This window comes from Sprattus sprattus (assembly GCF_963457725.1).
Source record: "Sprattus sprattus genome assembly, chromosome: 7".
In the NCBI taxonomy this organism is placed as follows: domain Eukaryota; kingdom Metazoa; phylum Chordata; class Actinopteri; order Clupeiformes; family Clupeidae; genus Sprattus; species Sprattus sprattus.
The window spans coordinates 19732204-19759329 of NC_137926.1; the positions used below are offsets into that span (position 1 = coordinate 19732204).

General features: G+C 44.6%; 1 protein-coding gene across 3 annotated transcripts in view; it reads left to right on the plus strand.

Moving 5' to 3' along the window:
- The window catches only part of tln2b (talin 2b), a 97380-nt gene extending 88303 nt beyond the window's left edge, over positions 1–9077 (plus strand). For all 3 annotated transcript variants that reach the window (XM_080842352.1, XM_080842353.1, XM_080842354.1), the window contains 5 exons: positions 5076–5201; positions 5618–5680; positions 6255–6437; positions 7094–7219; positions 8837–9077. In XM_080842352.1, the coding sequence (XP_080698478.1) occupies positions 5076–5201; positions 5618–5680; positions 6255–6437; positions 7094–7219; positions 8837–8965 (627 nt within the window). In that variant the 3' untranslated portion in view covers positions 8966–9077. The remainder of the gene's footprint in view (positions 1–5075; positions 5202–5617; positions 5681–6254; positions 6438–7093; positions 7220–8836) is intronic.
- The last annotated feature ends 18049 nt before the right edge of the window (positions 9078–27126 follow it).

Genomic DNA, 27126 nt, shown 5'->3' on the forward strand with positions numbered 1-27126 from the left:
TGTCTCTGTCACACCAGATTGGTTCTACTGGAGGCAGGTCTGGAGAAGGGGTGGAGGTGAAACTGTGTCTATGGGAGTGTGTGGTAGTCAGTGGCATTTAAAGGTAACACACATCACCAATACGATAACTGTATTAATGCCTCCTTAGAATATTATACAATTCCCCAACATCTTTCAGTGCGCTATTCAAAGTACCCGCATATTTCGTTCCGTCACAAGAAGTAAACCACTATCTCATATGGTTGGTGCCATTGCATCTTTTGTTTCAGTTTTTTAGACATTTTATATTTTATTTTGACAGTCCTCTAGACAAGCAACAACAAGCTACCAAGTTTCTTATGGACGCAGAGAATATTCTAAGCTACTTCAAGATTATTTGTCATGTTATAACATTGATATTGATATTTTCTTACACCGCTAATAAGTTATGAAATGTCCCCTGACGTGACTGATCTGTCATTACTCCAGTGCTGTGAGCATGGCAGTGATGAGACACGCAGAGTGTGATTGGCTGGCGAGACAGAGAGGAGAGGGTGGACTACAGGCACTGAGTGTTTTCAAATCTGCCCCACATTGGTTCTGCTACTGGTTGGCTTTGTATGTTTGACTGGCTTATGGGTTGTTTTTGGTGTGTGTGTGTGTGCATGTGTGTGTGTGTGTATAGGGGAGATGGTTGGTTCTGTCAGCGTGTTTGTGTTACTTAGAGATTTTGCTCCTTCGGCTGATGCTAAAGTTTATGTTGGGTCTGGTCCAGAGTTGTTGTTTTTTTGGAGGGGGGAGGGGGGGGGCTCTCAAGCTCCGGCTTAATGTACCCGAGGCTCCTGCCCTTGGGAGAGACCTGGCCCAGCCCCGGCCCTGATGTGGCACGGCTCCAGAGCCCCTCTACAAGCACGCCTACATCTACAACCGGGTCTCCTGCTCCCCGGTTCCACTCAGCTCTTGTCCAGAACCTGTTTTACAGTCATTAAAGGCAGTGAACCTCCGCACATTTCCATTAGCTTTACACAGCCTTTGGGACTCCGTGTCGTGCTACATGTTTTTGTTTACCATTAGCAGTGTTTCAGTTGGCACCGGCTTGCCAGAGTTGATGACCAGTGCAGTCTGATGGCCTTTTAGCTCAGCTTTCAGTGTGCAGTGTGCTCAAAGGCCCTCTCCACACGGCCATTAGAGCCGAGGCAGTCAGTGTCACGTCTATTAGTATAGAACATTTTCATGCACAAGCAACTGAAAAGTGCTTTACGGAAGACATTGAAAGACATTATAGAAATAGTCTTAAAAAGTTAAACGTTAAAAGCAGCTAAAATCTTGATTAAAAAAGATAAAACAGTTCAAATAACAACCAAAATAAAAACAATTAAGACAATCTGTAAAGATATTCTAGGAGTTTGCTCTAGCTGTGAGTGGCATAGTAACAGAAAGCAGCCTCTCCATGTTTTGTTTTAATTCAGCAATGGCACTTTTGTTTCAGTTTTACGAATTGCTTTTTTGATAGGCCTGTAAAAAAGCCATTATAATAATCCAATTTGCTGAAGATAACAGCATGAATAAGCTCTTCTAGGTCCTGTTTAGGCATGAAGTATCTGATTGTTGCTAAGCTGATTTTGTTATTGAATTGGAAAGGCGATTGACATTGAGTCCAAGATTACACCAAGGTTTCTAACCTGTGTTTTAGTCTGAAGGGACAGGGAATCAAGGTGAGCAGTGACTGAGTTGTTTTTTGTGAGGACCAAAAACATTTATCTCAGTGTGTGGTCCAAATGACTCGCTCTGTCATTGCATAAAATCTATTAACACCTAGATGTGCCAGAATGTTCTGCAATTAAACAAATAATAATCATTTGGTGACACATTTGGTTTGTGAGGCTGTGGTAAGCAATATTTTTGTAAAGATCTGACCTAACAGGAGTGTTTATAGATTGAATAACAGGGGCCCAGGAATTGATGCTTGGGGGGGACCACAAGTCATTGTAATCCGCTCAGAAATTACATTTTCAGCAATTTCCCTCCACTAGAGGTCTTGAACCAATGTCAGTACCTGATATCTGATGGGTACTGGTATGGTACTTGATAGTCCAACCCAATTCAGTTTGGTCCAAGTCTGTCCAGCAAAATGTCATGATTCACAGAGTCAAATGCATCTCTAAGATCTAATAACGCCAAGACTAAAACCTTACCAGAGTCAGTATCAAGTGTCATTTCGGACCTTGATAAGGGCAGTCTTGTACTGTGGTGGGTGCCAAATCTGGATTGAACTTTGTCAAGGCAGCCATTAGATTAGTTGCTGATCAATAACTTTATCAATAACTTTGCCTTTAAAAGGTAAGCTATGTATATGATGGTAATTACATGGAACAAAGGCAGCTCTGGGCTACTCATCTGATGCCCGATTGGAGGGAGTTATTGACTATTTGAAGTCACTAGTTATTCAATCACCAGGGAGTTCAAAACTAAAAAAAAGGTTTGTGGGTAGAATATCAAGACAACAGGAAGGTTTTTGATTTAAAACAGTTACCTCAAGAGTTACAGTATCAATGAATCAATGGCTTGTTTAATGCCTTGAATTTTATCCTTAAAAGAGGTTACAAAAACCTGGTGGGTTTGTCGGCCTATTGACAGTAGCAATAAGAATGTGTGCGTTGTTGAAATGATTTTCTGGAATTACGTATTTCAAAATTGATAAAAAAAATAAGTGTCTATCACTCTTCCAGGTTTTACAGATGTAGCATTGCTCCATGGAGCTTTAGGCTGACCAGAAATGAATTAAGCTTTAGTTAAGATGCAATAGAATCCATAATTTCACTAATTTGTCAATTAAAATGATTCAGAAGATAATTTACAGCAGTTGTAGAGGGGTTGAGACTCAGAGAAAAGGCCTCCATAAATAATGCAATAGTATCTTCCTTGATACACAGTTTTGAACAGCTTCAGATCTAATATGAATATCAGCAGAAGCAGCAGATGCTAGCGCTGATGAGACCTGCCGAAACACTCTCCCGTGTGTTAATCTCCTCCTGCTCATGTTGCCTGACTCAGGAAAATGAGGAGGCTAAAAGGCTTAAAGTCAGAGCAGGATTTTCTGTCTCACTCACACTCTCTCACACACACCAACTATCTCTGTTCTCTGGCAGAAAATGTCATTTGGAGGCATGGAACTAAGGCAGAGAGCTGCATAAACCCTCCAGACAGACACTCACACAAGGGAATGTCACGATGAGCCACAATCATGATGATAGACTGGAGATAACCAGGAGTTTGAAGTGGTGATGGGTAGTACAGTATATATTTGGTCCTGGTACAACAATGTTGTTATAAAGCACTTTAGATCAACAGTCATAATATGCAGCCAGAGAGAAAGCTGCTTTACACATGCACACTCACTCTCACTGAAACACACACTCCAGTGTGTGTGTGTGAGTGTGTGTGTGTGTATGTGTGTGTGTTGCAGTGGTTTGTGTCTTGGCACCACTGATCCTTACCTGATCCTGGAAATATATGATCACCATGACTGATTTCTCATATTCACCCCATCCCACACCCCAACCCCCCCACTTGAGTCAGCTATTGTGTTCATGACAGTGGGGTCGACTGGCTGTCTTACCAGCACTCAGTGTTCAGTGCTGTAGCGTTAGCAGTAGCTTTGGCTTTTGCTGTAGCGCCAGCCTGCAGCAACCGTGCTGGGCCATGGTGTAGTAAGAGGACAGGGGATCCTAGCTCAAGGCTGGGCTACTCTGTCTTTAAAAGTGCTGTGAAGATGATGATGATGATGATGATGATGAAGAGGGTCGATTGGTGGGGATGTAGAAAGAGCTGGTGTGGTGTTGTGTGTTTTACATCCCTCCAGACCCCCACTGTATCCCTGACATACTGAACCCTCCCTCCATTAATGAGAAGGATTATCTGCCATCTAAGCCGTCTCAGTCTGTGACTCCATGTTAGTGTGAATGGGCAGCCATGGGACTCCTGCCTCTCTCCCCTCCTCTACATGCTGGGCTCTCCTTCATATTTATCCTGTGGACTCAGTTTCTCTCTCTCTCTCTCCCTCCCACTCTTACTCTCTCCCTCTCTCTCCCTATCTCTCTCTCTCTCTCTCTCTCTCTCTCTCTCTCTCTCTCTCTCTCTTGCTCTCTCTTCAGCCACCTGTAGCTGGGCCTCACCTGCTCATGCATGTCTGGCAAACCGCCCCCACTTCACCCTAGATCTCCACCCTCTACCCCTCCCCACCCACCTCCCATTCTCTTGAGACGAGGTAGATCCGGAAGCCTTCCCAGCAGGGCTCTGTCTGATATGTTTGATATATTAGGTTGTTATTCAGTCCAACTATATATCAAACATATTCCTACAGTGTCCCGCCCTGTCTCCAGAAGACGCATGTGTTCTTTTGATATGTGTGTGTTTGTGTGTGTGTGTTTGTTTGTGTGTGTGTGTGTGTGTGTGTGTGTGTGTGTGTGTGTGTGTGTGTGTGTGTGTGTGTGTGTGTGTGTGTGTGTGTGTGTGTGTGTGTGTGTGTGTGTGTGTGTTCAGTCTTGGCATGCTCTCTCAGACCAGGAAGTCTGGTACAGCAGAGCGCACCACAAAGCATTTTTCTTCCCTTTGGTGTGTGTGTGTGTGTGTGTCCGCCAAGGTTGTTTTTTTTTTTTTTAAATATCTTTTAACAGCACACCTGCGGATTTGGAGGTGTTGTTGAGGGATGTATGGTGAGGGGAACTTGTCAACGACCATCAGGAGTGGCTCCGCAATTATCCACATGGGAGGCAGGGGGCTGTAATTGCATTTACTCACCACAAGGTGTCACACTTAAAGTGTTCATTCCAATGACTGTAGAGATGAGTTCATTCCGTGTGATGATCTTGGTTTGTGATGTTCGAAGATTGTTGATCTGTACTCAAGACAGACCAATTTCAGGTTCAATATTTGTGAAACTTGATCAGACATCTGCTTTGAGGCCACTGTGTTTCATTCTACAAATCTGCTGTCTATCAAATGGATCTGCAGTTTGACAGACAAATTGATACAGCATGTAATAATGCAATGTTGCTTGTTGTAATATTAACTTGTGACCTTGCTCCATGTTTCAGCAAGCAGATGAGTCTCTGGATTTCGAGGAGCAGATCCTGGAGGCGGCCAAATCCATTGCTGCGGCAACAAGCGCCCTGGTGAAATCCGCCTCTGCTGCTCAGAGGGAGCTAGTGGCACAGGGCAAGGTGAGTACAAGATGGTGTTGTTCTTCGTGTTGCATTCTTGTCATGCTCTCTACCCTAATGATCTCTTTCAGTAGCCCAACATCTCTCACTGTCGTCCAGGCTGTCCTTGATACTGTCTGTCTGTTAATTCTTTTACTCTGTCTCTCATTTATTTCCCCCATTTCTCTCTATCCCTCTCAAAGATTCAAATTAGCTTTATTAGCATGGCTGTTTAGCTTGTGTTTGAAAAGCTAGTATTTTAAACAGTATAATAAACACTGAATGTAACATAACAGAAACACATAACAGTAACAAACATAGTGAGAACACACAGTACAAAAATAGGAAAATGTACAGTAATGTCTATCTCTCTCTGCGCCTCTCTTTCTCACTCGCTCCCATTATAAAGTATGTAACCCATCTCCTCCCTGACTCAGGTGGGCTCCATCCCTGGCAATGCTGTTGATGATGGCCAGTGGTCCCAGGGCCTCATATCAGCCGTGAGTAGCTATCTTTATCTTTAAGAATCTCTGGAGTCAACTTAAGGGAATTGTTTTAAAATTCCTCAGTACACCTTTCTGCTTTTAAAAAGCCTTTGTGCTACCCGTATGAGTGTTTCTTGGCTGTAGATTGAAAATGTTTTTTTTCGGAAGTGAAAATCCCCTGTCAGTGCATTTAGAAGAAACGTTTTTGTCAACAGAAGGTTTGTTAACGACAAATGGAGACCGTTTAGAGTTCAATTAAAACCTGTGAGGAGCCCGCATTTTCCTACTGGCTTCGAATGTGCTCAGTCTGACCAGCTGAGGTGTTTCCATCAGCCTCTTCTCTGGAGGAATAAGGCTGCTTCAGCCTCTTCCTGATGTGTTTATTTACTTAACCTCATACAACACTGATGGATGGGTAGGACTCACTCCTGTAAATATCCAGGGGAAAACTAAACCTCACTGGCTATTTTTGGGGCACTGTTACCATGTTGTAGTGTATCCATCAGAGTACCCCTTTAAATATTTGGATTGAACTGAAATGTGAAGGTCCTCTACCGATGTGCTTATGTCCCTCCTCTGTTCCCCGTAGGCCCGTATGGTTGCCGCGGCCACCAGTAACCTTTGCGAAGCGGCTAATGCGTCGGTGCAGGGCCACGCCAGCGAGGAGAAACTCATCTCCTCGGCCAAGCAGGTGGCCGCTTCCACCGCCCAGCTACTCGTAGCCTGCAAGGTCAAGGCTGATCAGGATTCCGAGGCCATGAGGAGGCTACAGGTACACCCTAACCCCCCCCCCCCACACACACACACACACCCACACACCCACACACACACACCCACACCCACACACACACACACACACACACACACACACACACACACACACTAACACTCACACACTCAGCTCCACAGATGCTACAGACTGACTAGCGTTATCTTTTTTTGATGAACTCAAAATTGTCTCCCCATTGATGTCTCTTTGCTATGAATTTCCCTCCTGTTTGTTGTGTTGTGTATTTCCCTCTGCTTTTCCCTGTCAGTCATCATCCTCCTCTATATCTCCCCTTTGCCCCACCTCTCCTATTCCTCATCTCCTATTTCATTTCTTTCAATTTCACCTTTTACATCTCTGTCTCTGAATGTCTCACACAGAACACATATTTCCCTTCCCTTGTTAGACAATATGACTGCACTTTTGAACTAGGTGTTTCTGTGCTCTTTCTCTCTCTCTCTCTCTCTCTCTCTCTCTCTCTCTCTCTCTCTCTCTCTCTCTCTCTCTCTCTCTCTCTCTCTCTCTCCCCTCTTACACTCTCACACACACATAGACACACACACACACACACTCTCACCTCCCTTTGCCCGTCAGACAGTTTGACTAAGTACAGCTGAAGTATGTTGCTCTCTGAGGTATTCCTGTTCTGTCTCCCTCAGGCTGCTGGAAATGCGGTGAAGCGGGCATCTGACAACCTGGTGAAGGCGGCTCAAAAGGCAGCCTTCGACAAACCTGACGACAACAGTGTGGTGGTCAAGACCAAATTCGTGGGTGGCATAGCCCAGGTGATCTTTTTATTCATGTTACCTGCATGGCTGGAGTTGGATGCTCCGAGATTCTCTCTTTGTCTTTGAACATCTTAATGCTATTAGTCTTATCTTCAGTCATGAACCATTACCATAAGGTCACATAGTACCTCACCATTCCCGTCGCTTTATTCAGTGAGATACATAGAGACTCAAATGTCCCCATAGTGTTGCTTTTGAGAGAGTGTGTGTGTGTGTGTGTGTATCGGCGACTCAAGTTATAAAACTTCTGAACCAGAGATCTCCAACCCTGGTTTGAGGTGTGGCAATGTGGGTTTTGGAACGCCCGCTTCAAAGTAAACAGTCCAGCTGTTGGCCGTGCTTGAAAGCGTGCTTGGCTCAGTAGCCCTTGGTACCTTGCGGCAGATTTCTCTGACTGCATCGCTTTAGTTTGCTTCTCAGATGCTCCCCCAGTCCTCTCAGGGCCAGAGGAGGACCCGTCCTCTGCGATTCATCCAGAGCCAGAGCAAGAGTAATTGAAGAGTGCCTGCCTGCCTGCTGCTTTTTAAAGCCCATGGCGTTCTCAGCCACAATGCTTGGCATTTGCCTGGAGAGGGCTGATTGATCTAATGTTCTGTGTGTCTGTGTGGGAGTACATGTTTGTCAGGCTCCGCATGTGGTTTGAGTGAGGATGTGTGAAAGTTTAAGTGTTTGTGTGTGTGTGTTTAGTTACATGTGTGTACATGTTTGTGTTTTTAAGCGCTCGTGCTCGTGCGTGTGCGTGTGCGTGTGCGTGTGTGTGTGTGTGTGTGTGCGCGTGTGTGAGCATGTGTGTGTGCGTTTAGGTCTCCCAGCAAGCAAAAGGCATTTCTCACTCCGCTGGTACCTCTCAAGTATTCCCCGCCCTCTAATCCACCACTGTCATCTTCCAAATCCACCCAAAGCTCCGGCTCCCTCAGGGCAGCAGCTAGATGCGTTCTGCAGACTCACATTTCAAAAATTCCCCTTTCTTTTATGACTCTACAGTTATGTTAATTATAGGTCATGCATATCCCATAATACACCCTGGAACCCATTCTGATGCTGCCTGCTCTGAGCCTCGCAAGAGCGTCTTTTATTTTTACGACTATGCAGTGTCACGATCACGGGAGAGATTCAGCCTCATAGCTCTGTCAGCAACCCCCTTGTTTAATGATTTACAGAAGCCAGGTTTGCTTCTGCTCACTGGTCCTGTTGCCTCTATTTGAAACGGAGATGTATTCACCTGGGATAAGCTAGCGCAAGGGTACATTACGTAGCATATTTTTTGAATATTTTTTTCTCTCATACAAATCCCATTGTTGATTTTTAAGATAAAAGGCTTATACTGTACATGGTAGGTATGTTCAGGTTTTTTGTTGAATCGAGGGTGATGGTAGAGTATACATATTACCAGCAACTTGTTTGGGGAGAATTGGTGTGCAAGGGAGGCAGCTAAGACCATGAAGAACTCTTTAAGTTTCAAGGAGTTCAACTGACCCTGCAGATGTTCTTAAGGGGATGGTGGTGCTTTGTTTAATATAGATATTGCCAAATTGTTTGTTATATGTAGTTCTCTGTCTAACACACACTCATGCTCTCTCTCTCTCTCTCTCTCTCTCTCTCTCTCTCGTCCAGATCATCGCAGCGCAGGAGGAGATGCTGCGTAAGGAGCGGGAGCTAGAGGAGGCGCGGAAGAAGCTAGCCCAGATCCGTCAGCAGCAGTACAAGTTCCTTCCCACCGAGCTGCGCGAGGACGAGAGCTGAGCCAATCAGAAGGGTTCTTACTGTAATCATCAGCCTCTGATTGGCCAATCCATTTGCTGAAAGAGGGGGGAGGGTGGGGGTGGCTGTCACCGATTGGTTGGCTAGCTGCTTGCTCCTTTTTTGCAGAGGGCGGAGCTTATGACTGTTTTTGGTTTCTTCTCTCAAAGAAGGGGTGGGGCTACTACCTATGACTAGTTTCTTGTCAAGCTGTGGGGAGGGGCTAATCTGTGATTGAGGGTGGGGTTTGAAGCAAGCTAGCCTGATCTCTCTAGCAAACTTGCCAGAAGCCTTGATAAGTGGCTGTGTGCTTGTGTAAGTGTATGTGTGTGAGGGTGTATGGGTGTTTGTCATGTAAGTTTGTGTCCGTTACGTGTGCCTGAGTAAGTAAGAGTCTTTCAGTGAAAACAGAAGCAAGGACCATCTGAATCTAGGTATATACAGAACAAGGCCTACGAAATCATACCGTGCAGGCTTCACTTGACGTCTATTGATCGTCATGATTTAAAAAATGTAAAGGCCTCGTATTTTATAAGCATACACTTACGCAATAAATGCTATAATGTATCCTTGTGTTTTATGATACAACATTAATGGTCAGAGTAAAACCCTGTGGACGAAGTGAGTTTTTGTCTTGTGTGAGCCACTGCAATAGGATGTCTTACTTACGTACTGGCTTAAACCACTAATATATTACCATAGGAATGCCACGCAGAAGTTCTCTCAGAACATTCCCCCTTGTTTACAGTGCATGGTTTCAGCGCTCTCTCCAAGGCTTCCTCACTGGCTTAGCAAGCAGCATTGAGACTACACATATCATTATGGCTAAAACCTAATCTTAAGACTGCTTGCAAAGCCGTGTTTGCCATTGGCAATTACGTCACAGGATGTCCACCATCTTGTTTTACTATAAAGACGGGAAGTTGCCTCTGACTTAATTTTTTTTTAGGTTCTGTGCAGCAAAACCATAGGGGTCATTTAGCTTCAGAGCAGCAGCAGACAGAATGAATAGCATACTCCAGTATATATATACAGTATCAGATCTACAGGGTTGTCTCCTGAACTGAGGAGTATTTCTACAAATCTCCGAGCAGGCCTTTTCCTCTGGACCCGTCCGCACATGGTTTGCCTCTTTAAACAGCAGTGAGGTGTGCAAAAGGAGTGGGTCTTATCTTCAGCTCGAAGTCAGAAGTTCTGAAATTCATCCTGTCCTCCTTTCCTTCCTCCTACACACCAAACACACACACACACACACACAGCGGTGCACACATTCATGCGTCACGTAGCTCCACATAAGAACATTAATCCTCACACTGCACTACTGCGGTAGTCTGTATAAGGGGCCCCGTGTTTACATTCCCTGTGCTGTTTGTTCTCTCCCAACCTCTGTTCTAATTCTGCTCCCACTGACAGTAACCAGATGCAGGTCAGGAGCTTCAGCCCCAATGTCTCGTCTACACACACGCACGTCTGCCTGCCCTCGCACGTCACACACACAGACACACACACACACACACACACACACACACACACACACACACACACACACACACACACAAACACACCCTAGTTTAATTTATAAGGATCTCTTTGGAGCCACTCTTCAGGGTCATAGTACACAACACAAAGGTCCCCTATTATTCAGAGTCAAACAAAGCCAACCATGTGCTGTTCAAGACACTCATTCTGTAGATCCACTTGATTGCTCTTTTAAGAAGACAAAACGTAGCATCTCCCCATATCAAGGACTACTCCTTACGATTGTACCTGCATGGTATTTAGGAAACTAAATCCTGAGACAAAAAGCATTTGTAGCTCTTTAGCATGCGTTAATCCAGATGACTGGGGACTCTGGAGCGTTATTGGCATATCCTGCGCCAGACGTGGGCCAGAATCGCCCCAGAATCGGCCAGCTGTAATCTGGGAGGATGTGTAGTTAATTGGCTGCATTGTGAGCAGCCGGTGATGCGCCCCGTGTCTATAACCACTTATCGCCCTCCTGCTGTCTCTGCTCCACATCCTCAAGGAGTCCGAGTAGGAACCTCACTTTCTTTCTTTATGTTCGCCTTTTGTTCTCGACAAAGGTCAAGAGTATTCCTTACTCACAGAAACCTCCACACGGACACAACGTACACACACACAAACACAATTTATCCCTCAGAATCTGGACTGCCTCGTCTAATAGTGCCTTATTCTGTCTGTCTGGTGATAAGAACACAGCTGATCTGGTACTGACCTGATAATGGCAAACTGGACCAAGTCTGGTCCCTGTTATACTCCTGGGTTCTGCGCCAACTTGCCTCTTTTGGGTTTCATCGTTGTCTGCCCCTGTCGAGTCGTTTTTCGGCCTCGTCAGCCGTGTGTTGAAACTATGTGGCCTGATGCAGAGCTGTGGCAGTCTCCCTGACTGTCTGTCGTCACTGAAAGACATGCTGTCGTGTTTTAAAAAAGTAATAAGATTCTATCAAGTACATATACTAATATGATCAATAATAAGGATTCATAAGTAAGTACTGTGCATTCCATGAGCATGTACCATGATGCTTTTGAAGTCCTGACGCAAACCTTCTACCTTCTGAGTAAATCTTCTACCTTTTTTTTTTTTTGGAGTTCATGTAGCGGTGTCACAGCTGTCTCTCACAAAAAAGCGAGATTATAATAACTCCCATTCTTCTGATGTCTGTTGTGGGTAAACCACTACTAATGAAGTTTTTTTTTTGTTGTTGTTTTCTATTTGAAACAATAAATGTAATGAAGATATTGAAACATGTGGTTACAAATGTGGTGTGTTTTACCGGAGCAGAAAAAAAACAAAAACTAGCGCCTTCATTTCAATAGAGTTTAGGGCTTTCTTAACCCACTGAGATAGTGACTGATGACATTATGAAAATGAAAAATGATGCTGTATGTATAATATTTATCTGGTCACAAAAGTATTTTTTGTATTCCCTGGAAAAAAAAAATAAACAAAAAAGAATTTCAAAGAATGGAAATTTTGTGTATGTGCTTCTCTCTTCTTTGTAAAGTCAATTCAGTAGTTGTTACCAACATATGAAGCATTGCATTGTTCATAGCTGCAGGGAGTTAAAAGCAGCAGATGTAAGCATGAAACAAACTAGGAATCTTTCAATTCTTCAGATGCTTAGACCATTTTTATTATTTTGTCCCGAAAGTAGAATCATGAATGATACTATTCCAAGCAGTCCTCTGGTAAAAGGGGTATTTCCCTATTCTCTTTCTACCAGTTCTGAAGTGTTAAAAAAGCCATCTATATCCTAAAGCACCCCATTTGCTAGACTTCTATGATAAAAGGTTCCATGTGCCCATGAAGCACCAGTACATTTCCCTGCTTCTCCATCTGGGGCTGTTTTGGGGCCGGTTGGGAAGGGAATGACATTTAGTTGGAAGGCCCAGTGGTCCTGCCAGGCTCCTTCTAGGGCCAAGCGAAGAATGTCAAACCACACACATCTTCTCATGCATGCCCTGGCGCAGGGTATCACAATGAGCATGAACGGCAGGGCTCCCGAGCCTCAGCGATGAGCTCCCTGGGCGATGCTGCGGAGCTCGATTTACAGCTTGTATAATATTTAAAATACCTCCCTCTATTGTCTATTGCACGTGTGGGAGGCTGTGAGATTGTTTGGACAGCAGAGCTGCAGTTGCCACATTCTCTCCTGTAGATGTCGCTGTTGTGCCTTCTTGTGACCCGGTTTGGGACAGCTTGTGCTCTGGGAAGTATTTAAATGGATGGACGGCCAAATTACAGCCTGACTTACCAAATAAGGACATGTGGCCTTTCTCCCCTGGTTTTCAGTCTAGACCTTGAACTATAAGTAACAGTTTGGAAAGTTCCCAAGAAGGGGAGTGTCTTTTAAAGAACTACCAAAACCTCAAAACAGGATGTTGTGGAGGGTTAACTACAAAACCTAAGCCTAATTATTGTTTGAGCATGACATGTATTGGTTGATTTAATTTTCTCCCTTGACTATTCAGGTTTTAAATTAAGGCTTTCGTATTCTGGTTGTACTATGTATATGCTCAAAGGATCTGGGCAGCTAAGTTAGGTTTGAGAAAGTGAAAGGCTTCTGTGTTATTTTGTCTGTGCCGGCTAATAATCTGTTAAAAATCTGTTTAACAAAAAGAGTTTAACTGAGTGGAATATGCTGAACCAAGCCATGGGGGCTGTTTAAACAGCATAACTCTACCTTCTGGGATAGTATCTGAATCAGGTCTGTTTTAACATCTGGGTGAAAGCCCTGATGTCTAAATTGGTTGTTATGTCCTGTTATGTTCTCAGTGTTTCCCAGTGCCCAGTTTTGTACACAACAATTGGTTGCTGTTCAGTCCCACTCATTTCCCTGCATTCCTAATTCTGTTCTGTTCTGTAATGTAATGTCTGTGTTCTTTTCTGTTCTGTAATGTCTCTGTTGAGTGTCACACTGTCACCGTGTCCTGCTGGCCAGTGTCCTGCACTCGCTCTTGGCTCAGTGCATGTGGACGAGGAGTAGGATGCCCAGAGGTGCCCAGCTCAGCTCAGCCCAGCTCGGCTTTGCTGCTGAGGGGAAGCCTGTCTAACGAACTCCATATTAGGAGCTAGGCATGTCTGGGGCTCGTGCAAGGGCCCCGGCCGCACGCTGGAAAGCCGAAATTCAAGCCATGTGTTCGGGGCAGGGAGTGCCATTCCACCCCAGTGGAGAACCAGACCAGACCCGACCAGGACCTGGAGTGGAAGGAGTTTGGCAGCAGTGCAGCAGCTTTGTGTTGCATTCTGCTCTTTTAGATGTGTGTGTGTGTCTGTGTGTCGCAACTCATAGAGGCTTCATTGATGTAGCATAGATCCTAACCGCTCCACGGTGTGCCAAACGCCACACTGAATCAGAGGTCAGAACGTGCTGCTGTCTGATGTTTAGGGCTGTGGGGTTGGCGTTCAGGACTAAAGTGATTTCACTGTGTAAACAGGATTATTGAGGGTTACTTGAAAATTCAGCTATGTGTGCATTTTTTATTTATTTATTGTCATATTTGATCTTCAACTTCCTCTTCTACTCTCTACATCTTCTCTCTTTCTCTCTCTCTCTCTCTCTCTGTGTTTCTCTCTCTGTCATTTGTTCACTGAACAATGAATGTATTTTGACAATTCTTTTTCAATGATGCCAAACATCAGTTGCTTGGAGTTGTTAGCTCTGTTCTCTGAATATTGTGATTTGCCAGTCGACGGTTTGACATCCTGCCCACTGGTATTTGTATATGTGTGTCGGGGAGAGAGAGAAAAACAAATGTGGGTAAGAGAGTGGGTTCACCTCTGTGCATACCTGGACATTGGGGTGTTTTTGGTGTCTGATGTCTTGCATGATGGAGTAAGTCAATTACAGTGAGAGGCCTCATGGGGGCCCTGAGGAACTGAGCTGTAATCCCAACCAGCAAACCACAGGGGCCCGGCCACCCATCAGCCTGTTACCTTAGCTCTCCCTCGCTCCCTCGTGTGTGTGTGTGTGTGTGTGTGTGTGTGGAGGGGGGTGTTTGAGTGTAGAGGAGATGGCTGACGCAGTACCCTACGTAAATGTCAGCAAGGATTACAGTGTGTTTGTGTGTGTGCACGCTCCGTGCATCAATGTGTGTTTATGTGGTACAGAAATTGCAGCTACGTTTAGGTTTGGACATAACTGTATATTGGTATGAGGTGTGTGTGTGTGTATGAGGTGTGTGTGTAGGTGTGTGTGTGTTTGTGTGTATGAGGTGTGTGTGTGTGTGTGAATGAGGTGTGTGTGTGTGTGTGTGTGTGTGTGTGTGTGTGTGTGTGTGTGTGTGTGTGTGTGTGTGGTAAAGGCACTGCAGCCTTTGCTGGGTTTAATCCCTCCTGCCTGGCAGTGATTTCGGCCTTGTTATGTTCCGCTCTCAGACTCACTTGAAAGCGAGTGTGCAAGGCCTAGTCTTAACAAGGTGCTAAGAGGTCATGTGTCTTTTGTTTCTCCTGCGTTTTTAGCGTCAGTAGGGGTGACGAGGCATGTTAGTAAACATGGCCCTGCCACATCAGTGATTGATATTATATGTATATATACACAAGAACAAACAGAATTTACTTTACTAAGAGGCGCTTGGGCTAAAAGTGTCAGTCATCACTGAACCAACACTTATAGATTGTGATACTGCCTGCTAATGCTGTTAGATTGGCTTAATTGGTCACCTTTAGAGGGTCTAGTCAGCTCAGATACCTGGTATATTAAGAAACTACTTCATCAATTGTATAATGTCCAAGACTCAGCTAACAACTTTACCACTTCACCAAACCTGTAGGTGGTTGTACAGTGATTACATCAATTAGCTCATTATGGTGTTAAAACTAAAATCACTGATCACTCTTTTTTCCAGATCCAGATTTTCAGGTAAAGAAGAGTCTGTCTGGCATTTGTCTCACTGTATATTGTTGATCCCTGAGATAGCTCTTTTTGCCCTGAGCTAAATCTGTATTGTGTGTGTGCATGAGTGGGTCTGTGTCACTGTCCTTGGCATCCTGCTTCAGCTGTCTTCACACTTGCATGGCTTTGAGGCCTGCCCCGTGCCCTTTGAAGAAATGTTACACTTAATGCTTAATATTAGCCTGTGCCCAGTTTACGCGCACCAGAGAGTCTTAGCACACTGACACTCACTCACACTTCTGCCACCACTTATTTCACGTATTTTCGTATTTAGATCATGAGATGACACACACACACACACACACACACACACACACACACACAGAGACAAACATACACACTCACACACACACATGCATACACATGTACACAGCGTTGCACACTACCCCAGAACTGTTATTCCAGTGCTAGTCTTTAGGCCTTGCTTGAATTCCGTAAACCGCAGTGGCGGAGTGGAGGAGCCAAGTCAAGGAAAGGGAAGGCAGTGCGGTTCAGCACCGCTGCATTTCTCTCTGTCGCCGAGCTGATGAATCGGCGCTCCTACCGCCCCAGCTCTGAGAGTTACGAGCAGCAGTTTCGCATTTCGAGAGAAGTCGAGCCGGAGTCTCACTCCCAAGCGCAAATACCAATTTTCGCCAATTCATCCCTACCCTCAAGGCCAGTTGTCAGATTTCAGGGCTGCGCATAATTATAATGATTTCTGTCTTTGGCGCGGGTATTTAATGTTAACAGAATGGGATTCTTAATGGAGACTCTGTGCTTCTGTGAAACTGCATTGGACAGAAAAAAAGACAGCTTGAGCAAGATTGTGAATAAGGCCTACCAGAGCTGAAGCTTTGGCCTGTTTGTGTTTTCTTGTAGTAGGTTTTTTATTTTTGCTCAGCACAGAGTCCAAGATAAGTACTGTAAGTCTGAACTTGGACTGAGTTGAGAGATCATCATGTTTTGTTTTGTTTTCTCCTCGTCGCTTGCAGATCCAAATGAGTGTGGATTCCATGCTGAGCCAAGTGGAGCTGGCTTGCCTCTCTCAGCAGAAACTTGAGTGAGAGGGGAAATAGGAAAGGTTCAGAAAAAAGAAAGTCTGCATGTGTCAGGAAACAAATCTTTTTTTCATCTGTCTCTGGGTCTGATTTTTTATTTTTTTTTCCACCCCCACAGGTTTGTAAATTTAAACCCTATTTTACTTTTTTCAAGAACATACTTTTTCAGACTGTTTGATCAATGACAGATGACTGAATGATCAGAGGGGAGATTGAAGTGCTGACTGCCATGAAGCGAAAGACTCCCCATGGCCTTTAGGTTCTAAGTATGTGACAAGGATGTGCAATTAACACCAGAAATGGTGGTATGTGTTGAAATCACACCATGACAGTTTGTTTACCCCTTATTCGCAAAGTCAGGTTGCAAGTTGAAATGCTGTTCAAACCATGTGTCATGGACAGACACGCATTTGAAAGAGAAAGAGAGTGCTCCCTCACCGCACCCCCTTCTATATACACTCACACACACACACACACACACACACACACACACACTGACACACACACACACACACACACACACACACACACACTGACACACACACACACACACACACACACACACACACACACACACACTGACACATACACACACACCATGTGTGAGACTGCTAATGTAATCCATGCTTTTTTTAATTGTATTTTTTAACTGTTTAATAAGCCCTTCTTCAATTTATTATTCAGTGACAGCATAGACATTCAAAATAAAGCATGATGGTGGAGCCTTGTGGAGCTGTAGTTACTGGCAGAAGCAGACCCAGGTCTAATTTTCCTTGCCCCACAATGTCTTACCTTTCCTGGATGTGAGAGTGACGTCATGCCTGGAGTGTGCCCAGGGGCTGATGGACACACACGGTCTGCTTGTTTAGACCAGAAGGAATCTGCTTCGGGTGGGATTACGCCGTAATATAAACTCACATGACAGACAGCAATGAATGGGTGAGCGCCAAGAGTTTGCTCTTGCCTATTTTAGGCCTGCCTGTGGGAGGGTTGCCACTTCAAACACTCTCTTGGGAGCGTGCTGCTTTGAGGGACAGGGCAGGTTGTTTCATAACAAGGGTGGCTGCTCACTGTCTCAGAGTGAAGATGCGCTATTTCCAAATACAGGCTACAGCCGTCTTTCTTGACCCTCACTGTCTTTTTTTCTCTCTCTCTCTCTGTTCTTTTTTCTTTTACTTTATTGCACTCTTATCTCTGAAGTCATCACCCCCCCACCCTCTCTCTCAAAGAGTGAAGACCAGGCAGAGACCCAGTTACACATGGGTCATCACCTGCAGATAACACAACATGGAAGGAAATGGAGTAGCTGTAAATGTTACCCTGTAAATGTATTTTTACTCAAGTAACAGTTTTAAGTTGTATTCATTACAAAACATAATAATATCTCACAATTTTTTTATTCCAGAAATTGGTTTAGCAATCTCAAGGGTCAAAACCAATACTTTTCAGTCTTTGTGTATTGTTGTTATTCTAGCATCCAAATCCAAACACTGGAGGTACATTTGTCAACACCGAAGTATAAACATAAAATGAGTCAACCTCCAAGCTTTTTGACCCATCTCAAACTATCTCTTGTTAGTACCTTGTCTCTAAAATTTCTTCAAGAAGGACCAACATATTTGTGTTTCCAAATCTAACTATACCTCACAACCCTTGCCTTTCTCATAAAACGGTTACATAAGCCTTGTGGTTGGCTCATGGGTCATTAGGCCGGGTCACACAAGGAGGGTGGTGAGTGTCCCTTGCCTGTCTGAATACCACAGAGCTTAGAAGCGTCCCCTCTAATCCAAGGACATTTCTGAGTGTGAAACCAGAAGACGGCTCTTCTGAGTCAGCAGCGGCGCCTTTTTTACATCAGGCCAGGGATCAGGACTCAAACCACGGGGACTTATTTTGGATACCTCAAAAAAGATGCAAATTAACACACCACAGCTGGTCTCTTCTTAGACCATGTACAGACGAAGTCTAGTTTGTCTGCGTCCGTAAGGTTCAGAATATAGATAGCCCTATCATTTAGACGAGCACTCTCTATCCGCACACGGTATCCGCAACGATCCGAATCGGGGGTAGAAAGTGAGTAGATTTGAATAGGTATGGGGGCTGGTGTTCGTATGCACGGATTCACGAAACCTGATGACGTCATTGTCCCACGTGATCCACATGCAATCTCCAACCAATATATATAACACTTGTTGTCGCTTTACATCTAACTCATGATGTGGCTCGAACTCACTCTCATTAATCCAGACTACTGATTTCTGATTAGCCTCCTATCTTGATCTAATTCTTTTTATTCAGATGTTACATAACTTTCATGACCACAAATATAAATTGGCCAGCGATTTAATTTTTATTCATAAATTGATGTAAAATGGTTGGAGCAAAGCCTCATGGGAAATGGGATGACAGACATGTACTACAGCCCGTTCAACACAATCTGGTGGCTCCGTTTTTACGCAAATCTCTCGTTACCAGGCTCCGTCTTTACGAAATTAAAAGATTCGATTCGTGTGAAAAATGAACCCGATTCGGCTTCGTATAAACAGCATCTTAATAACTGCCTTTAACTTCAAAGCAGCAGTTGTTTGTTTGTTTGTTTTTTTGTTTATACTAAAACTTGGATGATCAACTAAACTCTGTGGATGATCAACTAAACTCTGGGGGCGAGATTATTCTACTATTATTTTTATACTACTATTCTATAATTATACTATATTACTCTGTAGTTGAACTGCAATGCTTGTGTGTCTGTGTCTGTGTCTGTGTCTGTGTCTGCGTCTGTGTCTGCGTCTGCGTCTGCGTCTGCGTGTGCGTGTGCGTGTGCGTGTGTGTGTGTGTGTGTGTGTGTGAGAGAGAGAGAGAGAGAGAGAGAGAGAGAGAGAAAAAAAAGATGTGTTGAAAGAAATGTTATTCCTCCATTCCATCTGTCTTAAAATAGGAAACTTTTTAAGAGAAGAAAACTAACCGATTCTTTTTTACATGAAGTCACTGCAGCGCTCCTGTAATGTCCTCTCTCACACACTCAATAACTTCCTCTCTCTCTCTCTCTCAATCTCTCTCTCTGAGTTGTGGCTTCCCCACCCAAACTGTATTAAAGCTGAATAAATATCAGTGAGTGTGGTTTTTTTTCTCTCGCTCTCTCTCTCTTCTTCTCTCTGCTGAGGAGTTTCGCAGTGACAAAGGCTTGCTTTTGCACAAAGCCATTCAATTTTGAACATCTTTTTGCAAAGCATAGTTACAGTATACCTCACATTTCTGTGAACTAAATTACAATTGGTGGGTTTCTCCACAGACCTGCTCGCTGGGCTTAATTTTCAGCACTTAATCTACCTGCCACTGGCTGCAGGGTTTGACCCAGAAATTGGAATAACGAGGATCATTTGTACTCCGAGAGGTCGTGCCGTGTTGTTTTGTTTTTCTGTCTCTTCACTCATCTCCGATGCTGAGCCTCAGAGGATAATTAGACTCTCTCATCGTGAGCTGTTATCTCAGCCTGCATGGCCTGGAGGCAGTGATCCAATCTCACAGAGAGAATGAGTTTGTATGTGTGTGTGTGTGTGTGTGTGTGTGTGTAGTGTGTGTGTAGTGTGTGAGTGAGTGAGTGAGTGAGTGAGTGAGTGAGTGAGAGAGAAAGAGAGAGAGGAAATGGCTATGGCCAGGCTTTTCTCCCCAAATAGTGTGTGAATCTGACTAGGAAGAAAGAGGGGGGAGGACCAGTCAGTCACAGCATCTGAACAAACAAATCCAGGGTGGAAGGTTTTACTGGCAGGATCAGGGTGGGGAGCAGACAGGTACTTGAGCGCTGTGGCTTTGCCTCGCATTCCTCACGTATGGCGTGCCATTGCTCTGCGAGCCACACACACACACACACAAAAACACACACACACACACACACAGGCGTAGTTCACACTGCACAGCCTGTGCACTTCTCACTGCCCGCTCAAAACCACTGGAATGCATTGAATCTCGGTATTCCCACACAAGCACCCAAAATATTGCCTTCAAACCACGCAGCACTCTTAATCCCACCCCACTGGTGCTAACTACAGTTTAGAACCTTCTAACAAGTGGCTTCTCATTACGTTTTACACAATGAGGGATGTTTGGGTTGGGGAAGAAAAAAGATGAAACATGCATTTAACTCTGAGGGTGGTATCGTATCATAATACTGTTTTACTGTATTTCTTTGGTTGTCGTCTGCCCCAACAGTGCAAGATATTCTATTTGCTTACCACACGTTTCTACTGAACACTGGTCAAATAAGTGAACAGATCATTATGTGGGTTTGTAGAGAGATGCTGACTCTGGAAGGGATCTGGTCCTAATCTGGCTCTAATCTGGCCACGAACTGGTCCTGATCTGGTCCTGATCTGGTCCTGATCTGGTACGGGTCCAGCTCTGATCTGATGCCGATCTGTCATCAGAGTCAGCCCCTTGTTTTGGTTTCTTTGTAACTTTGCAGCAGCGGCGGCAGCATGACTCCCTCATTCGCTCTCCCAGCGCTGCCTCAGTGTAGTGGGCTTATGACACAAGCCGGAAAGTAATGTGAAGAAGCTCTGCATGACTGTAAGTGCATACCAAGAAGTTTTACAGTGGTGAGGAATGGAAAGGGGGGGATAAAGAATCAGACGAGCCTTTGGACCTCACAAACTGAGCGTCCAACCTGAACCTCTCCACTCTCTGTGTACTCAGAGAAGCAGACAGACTCCATATAAGGGCAGATGGGAAAGAGTTGCACAGCGTGCTGCCACGGAAAGTTTTAACCCTCTGACATTGAGAAGATTCAAGGCAAATATTGACAGTCTTGTCAACATGTTCTTGTCCGTTCTTTAAAACACACCACAAAGTACCAACAGACAAACATGCATGAACTCACAACCAGGTCAAGATGACATACAAAGGGCATGGGAAAATGATGATGAATTTAGATGCTTTTTTTCCCCTCATAACTGGTAGAATGTTATGTCCAGATTTTGTGCTACTGCATCAACTGAGAAGCACAAGACCACAGAGGAAATAATCATATAATGTTATACACACACTCACACACACACACACACACATTCATTTTCACATCTCTCTCTCTCTTTCTATACATACTGTATACACACATGTGTATACCTTCATGTATACACATACACTCAAGAAAGTGCTTATAGAATGTAAAATATATAAATATATGACACTAGATGTTCCAGTTTATTTCTGTTTTCCTTTAGTATGTAAAAGATGTGTTTCTGAAGAATCCACCTAAACATTAGCCTGACGATGTCATACTCATAATTCTAGTCAGAATATGAGTCTGAGACCGGACAATTGGGCTGTGATTATGGGGCGTGTTTCAATGAACCAGGAAAGAAAATTCCTCTTCGCTGAATTGGATACCTAGAACCAATCAGCGCAACGTAGTATTACCATCTGACAGATTAAACTTTTACCTGCTCCCGTAGGAAGGACGGCAAAAACATCTTTTCAATCGACAAATGCCTTGATCGCGTTTCTCTGTTCCTCTTTCAAAATGAATGCGCTGTCAATATCTGCTGAGATATGCCTGCTCACGTTACTTAATTAGCACTCAAGGCTAGAAGCTACCATTAGTTTCGATGATTTTTTTGGCCAACGCGTTAGCATAACCGATCAATAATGGTCTAGAGTGCTTTAGTTAGGACCTAAAATCCTCGGCAACACTCGTTTTGCGTATACACAACTAACCGAGTCAATGTAGACATAAAAAAGTCGTGTAGATAGCTTAAATCATATAAAATATGTCCCACTAAGCTCCCGAGACGGCGCCATCTTTGTTCGATGTATATTCCGGTATCTTCTATCTATATCTGTCCATCAACGTATAAAGCCCGCCCTTACAATTTGATTGGTTTAGATTGCGTTTCAACCTTTTTGAAACGTTAAATCTCTCCCAACTAACTCGATTCCAGACTGAATCTCCCAGACCAAAAATTTTGTGGGCGGAGTTCAGGCTGGTATCCAGGCTACCTAAACATGCTAGCTTTACTTCAATTCATGAGGATCAGCCAATCTATCTCTTTCTGTCGAAAGTCCAATGCCAACTGCTCTCGCCCCTTTGCCAGTTGGGCAGCTTGTGAAGGTCTTTTCAAATCGCAATCTTTCAGCAGCGCATGCAGTGAGATCACGCATGGATCCATTTGCTGGTCAGGAATCTCTTATCTGCACCCCTCATTGGCTTCCCTTTCGGAATGTGCAAATACGCACCAGTCTATGTGCCAGAGACCCCTCATGTTCAAAGAGGGCACTCTTCTCACGAATGACATCAGGCTGCGGCATTTGCACACATTTTTTCAAAACGTATGCGAAAGTCAAGAATGAGTTTTCCAGGTGCAGGGAGCTGAGCTCAAGCACTCTGGTTCAAAAAAAGCGCTGGCCACCTTCCTCGTGTAACCACAGACATGTTGCTGATGGTTGAGGCTGTACCCTCCCATCATTAGACGTGCTCCAGATTCGTGCCTTTGTCCTCCCAGCTGTGTGCCAGTGGAGCACAAACAGACGATTTGAGAGGAGTCCACACAAGCCCACAAGCATTCCTCCATCAGGGAGGCCACCAACAGAAAAGCCAGCGTTGGGTTCAGATGAGAAGGGAAAACAAATTCTTCTCACAGGGCTGCCTCCACTGTACTCCGCTCTGCTTGTTTTCTTTAAATACTCTGCTAGGGTAATTTTGTACAGACGCTGCTAGTCTGGAGCCGAGCATGATTTTCCCTTTGTGATTGACAATATATTAAAGAGGTTACTTACGGACTCAAATGAGTTTGCTTGCTCAGTGCGTTTTCTACACTGGTATTTTAACTGCCATATAAACAGGACGTAAACATAATGATTTTGAGTTTAGTTTAGATGGAATGATGTCAATTGAGGGTCAGTGTGCTGTTTTTAAGAGGTTCCACAGGCTTAGGGGTTTTTAAAAACATTTACTGATGACTTTGTAGATTATAAGTGCTGATTTGCAGTAATGTGGCCACAGTAATGTCAGCCAGAGGGGAAACTTTACAGTGAGGAACCAGAGTAAGGCTACATCTGCGGTCAGCTGAGACAGGGGCAGGCGGCGGAGTGATCTTCTCCCTTCGCCTGGCCTCCTTGGAGATCAGATCAGCTTCACACAGCAGAGCCATTAGCGTGCTCCTCCAGAGCCACGCAAACAAACTTGCATGCCCCGACAGAAGTCCTCCATCATCAGCTTACTCTGAGAGGGGTTGGCGGTGACAGTGACATTGACAGAGCTTTTTATACAGTGCCACTAGGCCAAGCATGTGATTCGTTTAGCTCAGGTCACTAACACCAGCCTGAGCCATTAGGGACCCTAATCAGCGATGCCCGTTTGGCATTTCCTAACTGCCAAGTGAATTCAATACGCCGCTGTGGTAGGTTGAAAGTAGGTATCAAAGCTGACTGACTGACAGGCCTTCCCAAAAGCTATATTTCTTTCCTCGGGCTAAGACACGAGGGGAAATTATTCTGTTTTTTTTTTTTTTTTCCTGTGATGAAAGACCAGACATATCCTTCAATCATGAGAGACTGGATATGTGCCAAACTGCACATTCAGCTCCGTCCACTTTCAAAGTTGACCCATAAGAACCAGAGTCAACCGACGCCTCCCTTTTACATGTGAGCCGCTCGTCCCACAGGCTGTGACCTCAGGGTGGACTAAATTGCGCTCTGCGGGCCTCTCTGTCTCTCATTTCAAAATCCATGGATGACTATGCACCCCTGGTGAGGCTCAGTTGTGCCCAGAGTGGACCCAGAGTTCCTCAGGCGTGTGCATGCTCTGTAGGTCTGGGGCAGCCAGCAGGTAAAAGGGATGGTTCTGATATGGAGAATGGTGGCGAGAGAGCGCAGTGTTCCTGATATGTGTGGCTAAGGTTGCTGCCCTCTTCACACACACACAAACACACACACACACACACACACACACACACACACACACACGCACATTTACACATACGTAACCGGCTCCTCTCTGCCTGCCTATGTACTTACAGAGTCTCTCACCAAGATGAGTGTGCCCTTCCAGGGAGCGGAAAAAATGCTTTAAAGAAGCCAGAGATCGTTATCACTCCATATACTCTGTCATAAAATATCTGGATGTTATACAGATGGACTGAGGCTTTGAGATGGGGAAATCTCAGCCTTTCAGGGTGCTTTTACAATCCCTACCTTCAGCCTTCAGGTACAGCCTACAGTGTGGCCCATGTCCTGTCAGTCATGCTGGAGACAGCTGTGTTGACCTTGTCTTTGTGAGTGAACTTGACTGAACTTCAGCCTGGACGAAAGAAGCAAAGAAACGGCAGCCATGGTGCCTCGCAGCTGTCACGTAAAACATGTTCTTTCCTTAAGTGTAGGGTATTTTTAGACATAAAAATAAAACGCCATGGATAGGGTTACTTCTGATCAGGCTGCTGGGACAGCCTTCTGTGTTTGTGGCTGTGGAAGATACTTGATCTGATATAAGATCAATTCCACCTAGCTACCAAAGGTTTGTCCATTGGTATTTCTCATAAATGATATATCGGCTGAACTCAAAATATAGCTCCTTGTTAGTTCAGTACCCCCTACTGGGTTGGTGAAAATATCAAGAGTAGCACTTTGATGAAACCAAACCCTGTGTGCCTGATGATCCACTCCTGATGCATTTACAATATAAGCATAGGTGTAAACAACACCTGTTCTTTGGTCCTTTGGAGGCAGAGCTTACTTATCAACTATTAAATGTTCTAATTTGGTGCCAAGTTTTTGTGCGCAGGTTGCAGAAGTTTCCAGACCAATAATTACTCTTGCTAATCATATTCTTACCCCTATTCCTAACAATTACAGTAGATATTTGTAGATATTTTTTAACCTCCCTTTCTACTTGTGGCATATTTCCTTTAACCAAGCTATCATCACGTTCACACTGCCAGAGTGTGAGACACAGTATAGGAAAGTGAAAAGAGTTAAGCTGGTGTTTGTGTGTGTGTCGGAGGGTGTTTAGCCCCACTCCCTCTCCCTTTCCCTTTCCCTTTCCCTCTCCCTCTCCCTCTCCCTCTCCCTCTCCCTCTCCCTCTCCCTCTCCCTCTCCCTCTCCCTCACCCTCTCCCTCTCCTCCTACTTCTCCATCTGCATCTCCTTCTTCTTCTCCCTCTCCTTCTTCTCCCTCTCTCTCTCTCTCTCTCCCTCTCCAACTCCCTCTCCTTCTTCTCCCTCTCCCTCTCCTTCCCTCTCTCTCTGGAGTATTTGGAATGCATTTCCTCTCGGCATGACAACTGAAGGGAGGGAGTGCCGTGGGAGTTCCTGGATCACTCCGGGTGCACAGGGAGGTTCCGCTCCCTGGCAATAGCTGATTCTATAACGAACCTGGCTAAGACTCGGCCCGGGTGTGGCAAGAATCCTGCAGAATCTGTTAGACTGAATCTTGCCTCTATCTGAGCTGCACCCCTCTGGAAGGCTCTTGGGTAAGATAAGCTTCTTCATCGGAGGGCAGTGGTCCTATCTCAGAGCTCGTGGGGGGACGTGGTGGGCACCGGATAGTAATTAAACTGAATAAACACAGCCACTCTTTTACTGGATGTGATCTGCTGACTTGATAGACAGTCAGTAACACCAAAGTAACGGAGTGAGAAAGTTGTAAAAGCGAAAAATTCCACTCATCAGTAGCAGCCTCTCACTGCTCCAAGTAAAAAAAAAACATAGAACTCAGACATTGCCTTCATTACTATGAGGGCGCATTCCTTGCGGTAATTGTGCCATTTTCATGTCTCCTCTTATTTTAGTTGGAGCGTTTCCTGTTTCCTCTTTCTTTTCCCCCTTTGAGCACATGGATCAAATCTCCCTCCTAATCATAACCTGACAATGTTTTATGAAACAGAATTTACAAGGGGGAAACATCATAATCCCCAATCTGATTTGCATTAGCCACTGGCCACATAACAGTCTCGTGTGAGCACCATGGGAAAGAAGGATGAGCCTGCCCAGGTGAGGGAGGGGCCGGTTTCAAATGACTGTCTGTGGGAAACCCCTACTGCTACAAAGATTGTTCCCTAAGCCTTTGATTTGAGCCTCTGATCTCCACATATGATCGGCATGTAGGAAGAGGATTGCAGCACGACCAGTGTGATGGCCAATGTGACAGCCTTTTCCCTACTGGACATAGAAGATGACCCTAGAAGAGGTCTGTGCCAGATCTGGGCAGAATCCATGTTAGTGCCACAGCTGCTTGCCTGGGTAAACACAAGTGCTGGTCACATTCCAGAGACAGGGTGGGTTTTTAAAGCCCATGACAAACATATGAAACACTTCTCCCATGGGATTGGACCATTTGTCTTTCCTGGGACATATGCAACAGGGTAGACTGAAGAAGTTGCAGACGAAACAGCTCTCAAGTGTCCTTTGTGCTGAGAGCATCCACAAATAACATGCGCAAAAAGGCCCCACTGTTGCTTGAAAAGGACAGACTCGCAAATAGTTTTATAGTAAGTAAGTAAGTAAGACTTTATTTATATAGCACATTTTGTACAAGAGTTGCAATTCAAAGTGCTTTACACAAAATCAATAAAAGCAAGCAGCAGAAGCAATACTTGGAGTAAAAGATAAATACAAAATGATCAACATCGTATCAGAACCTGGTGTTCTGATAGGCTTACTAAAATCATGATAAAAGAAATATAAAACCCTTAAAACTGTTTAAAAGAGAAATAGTAAA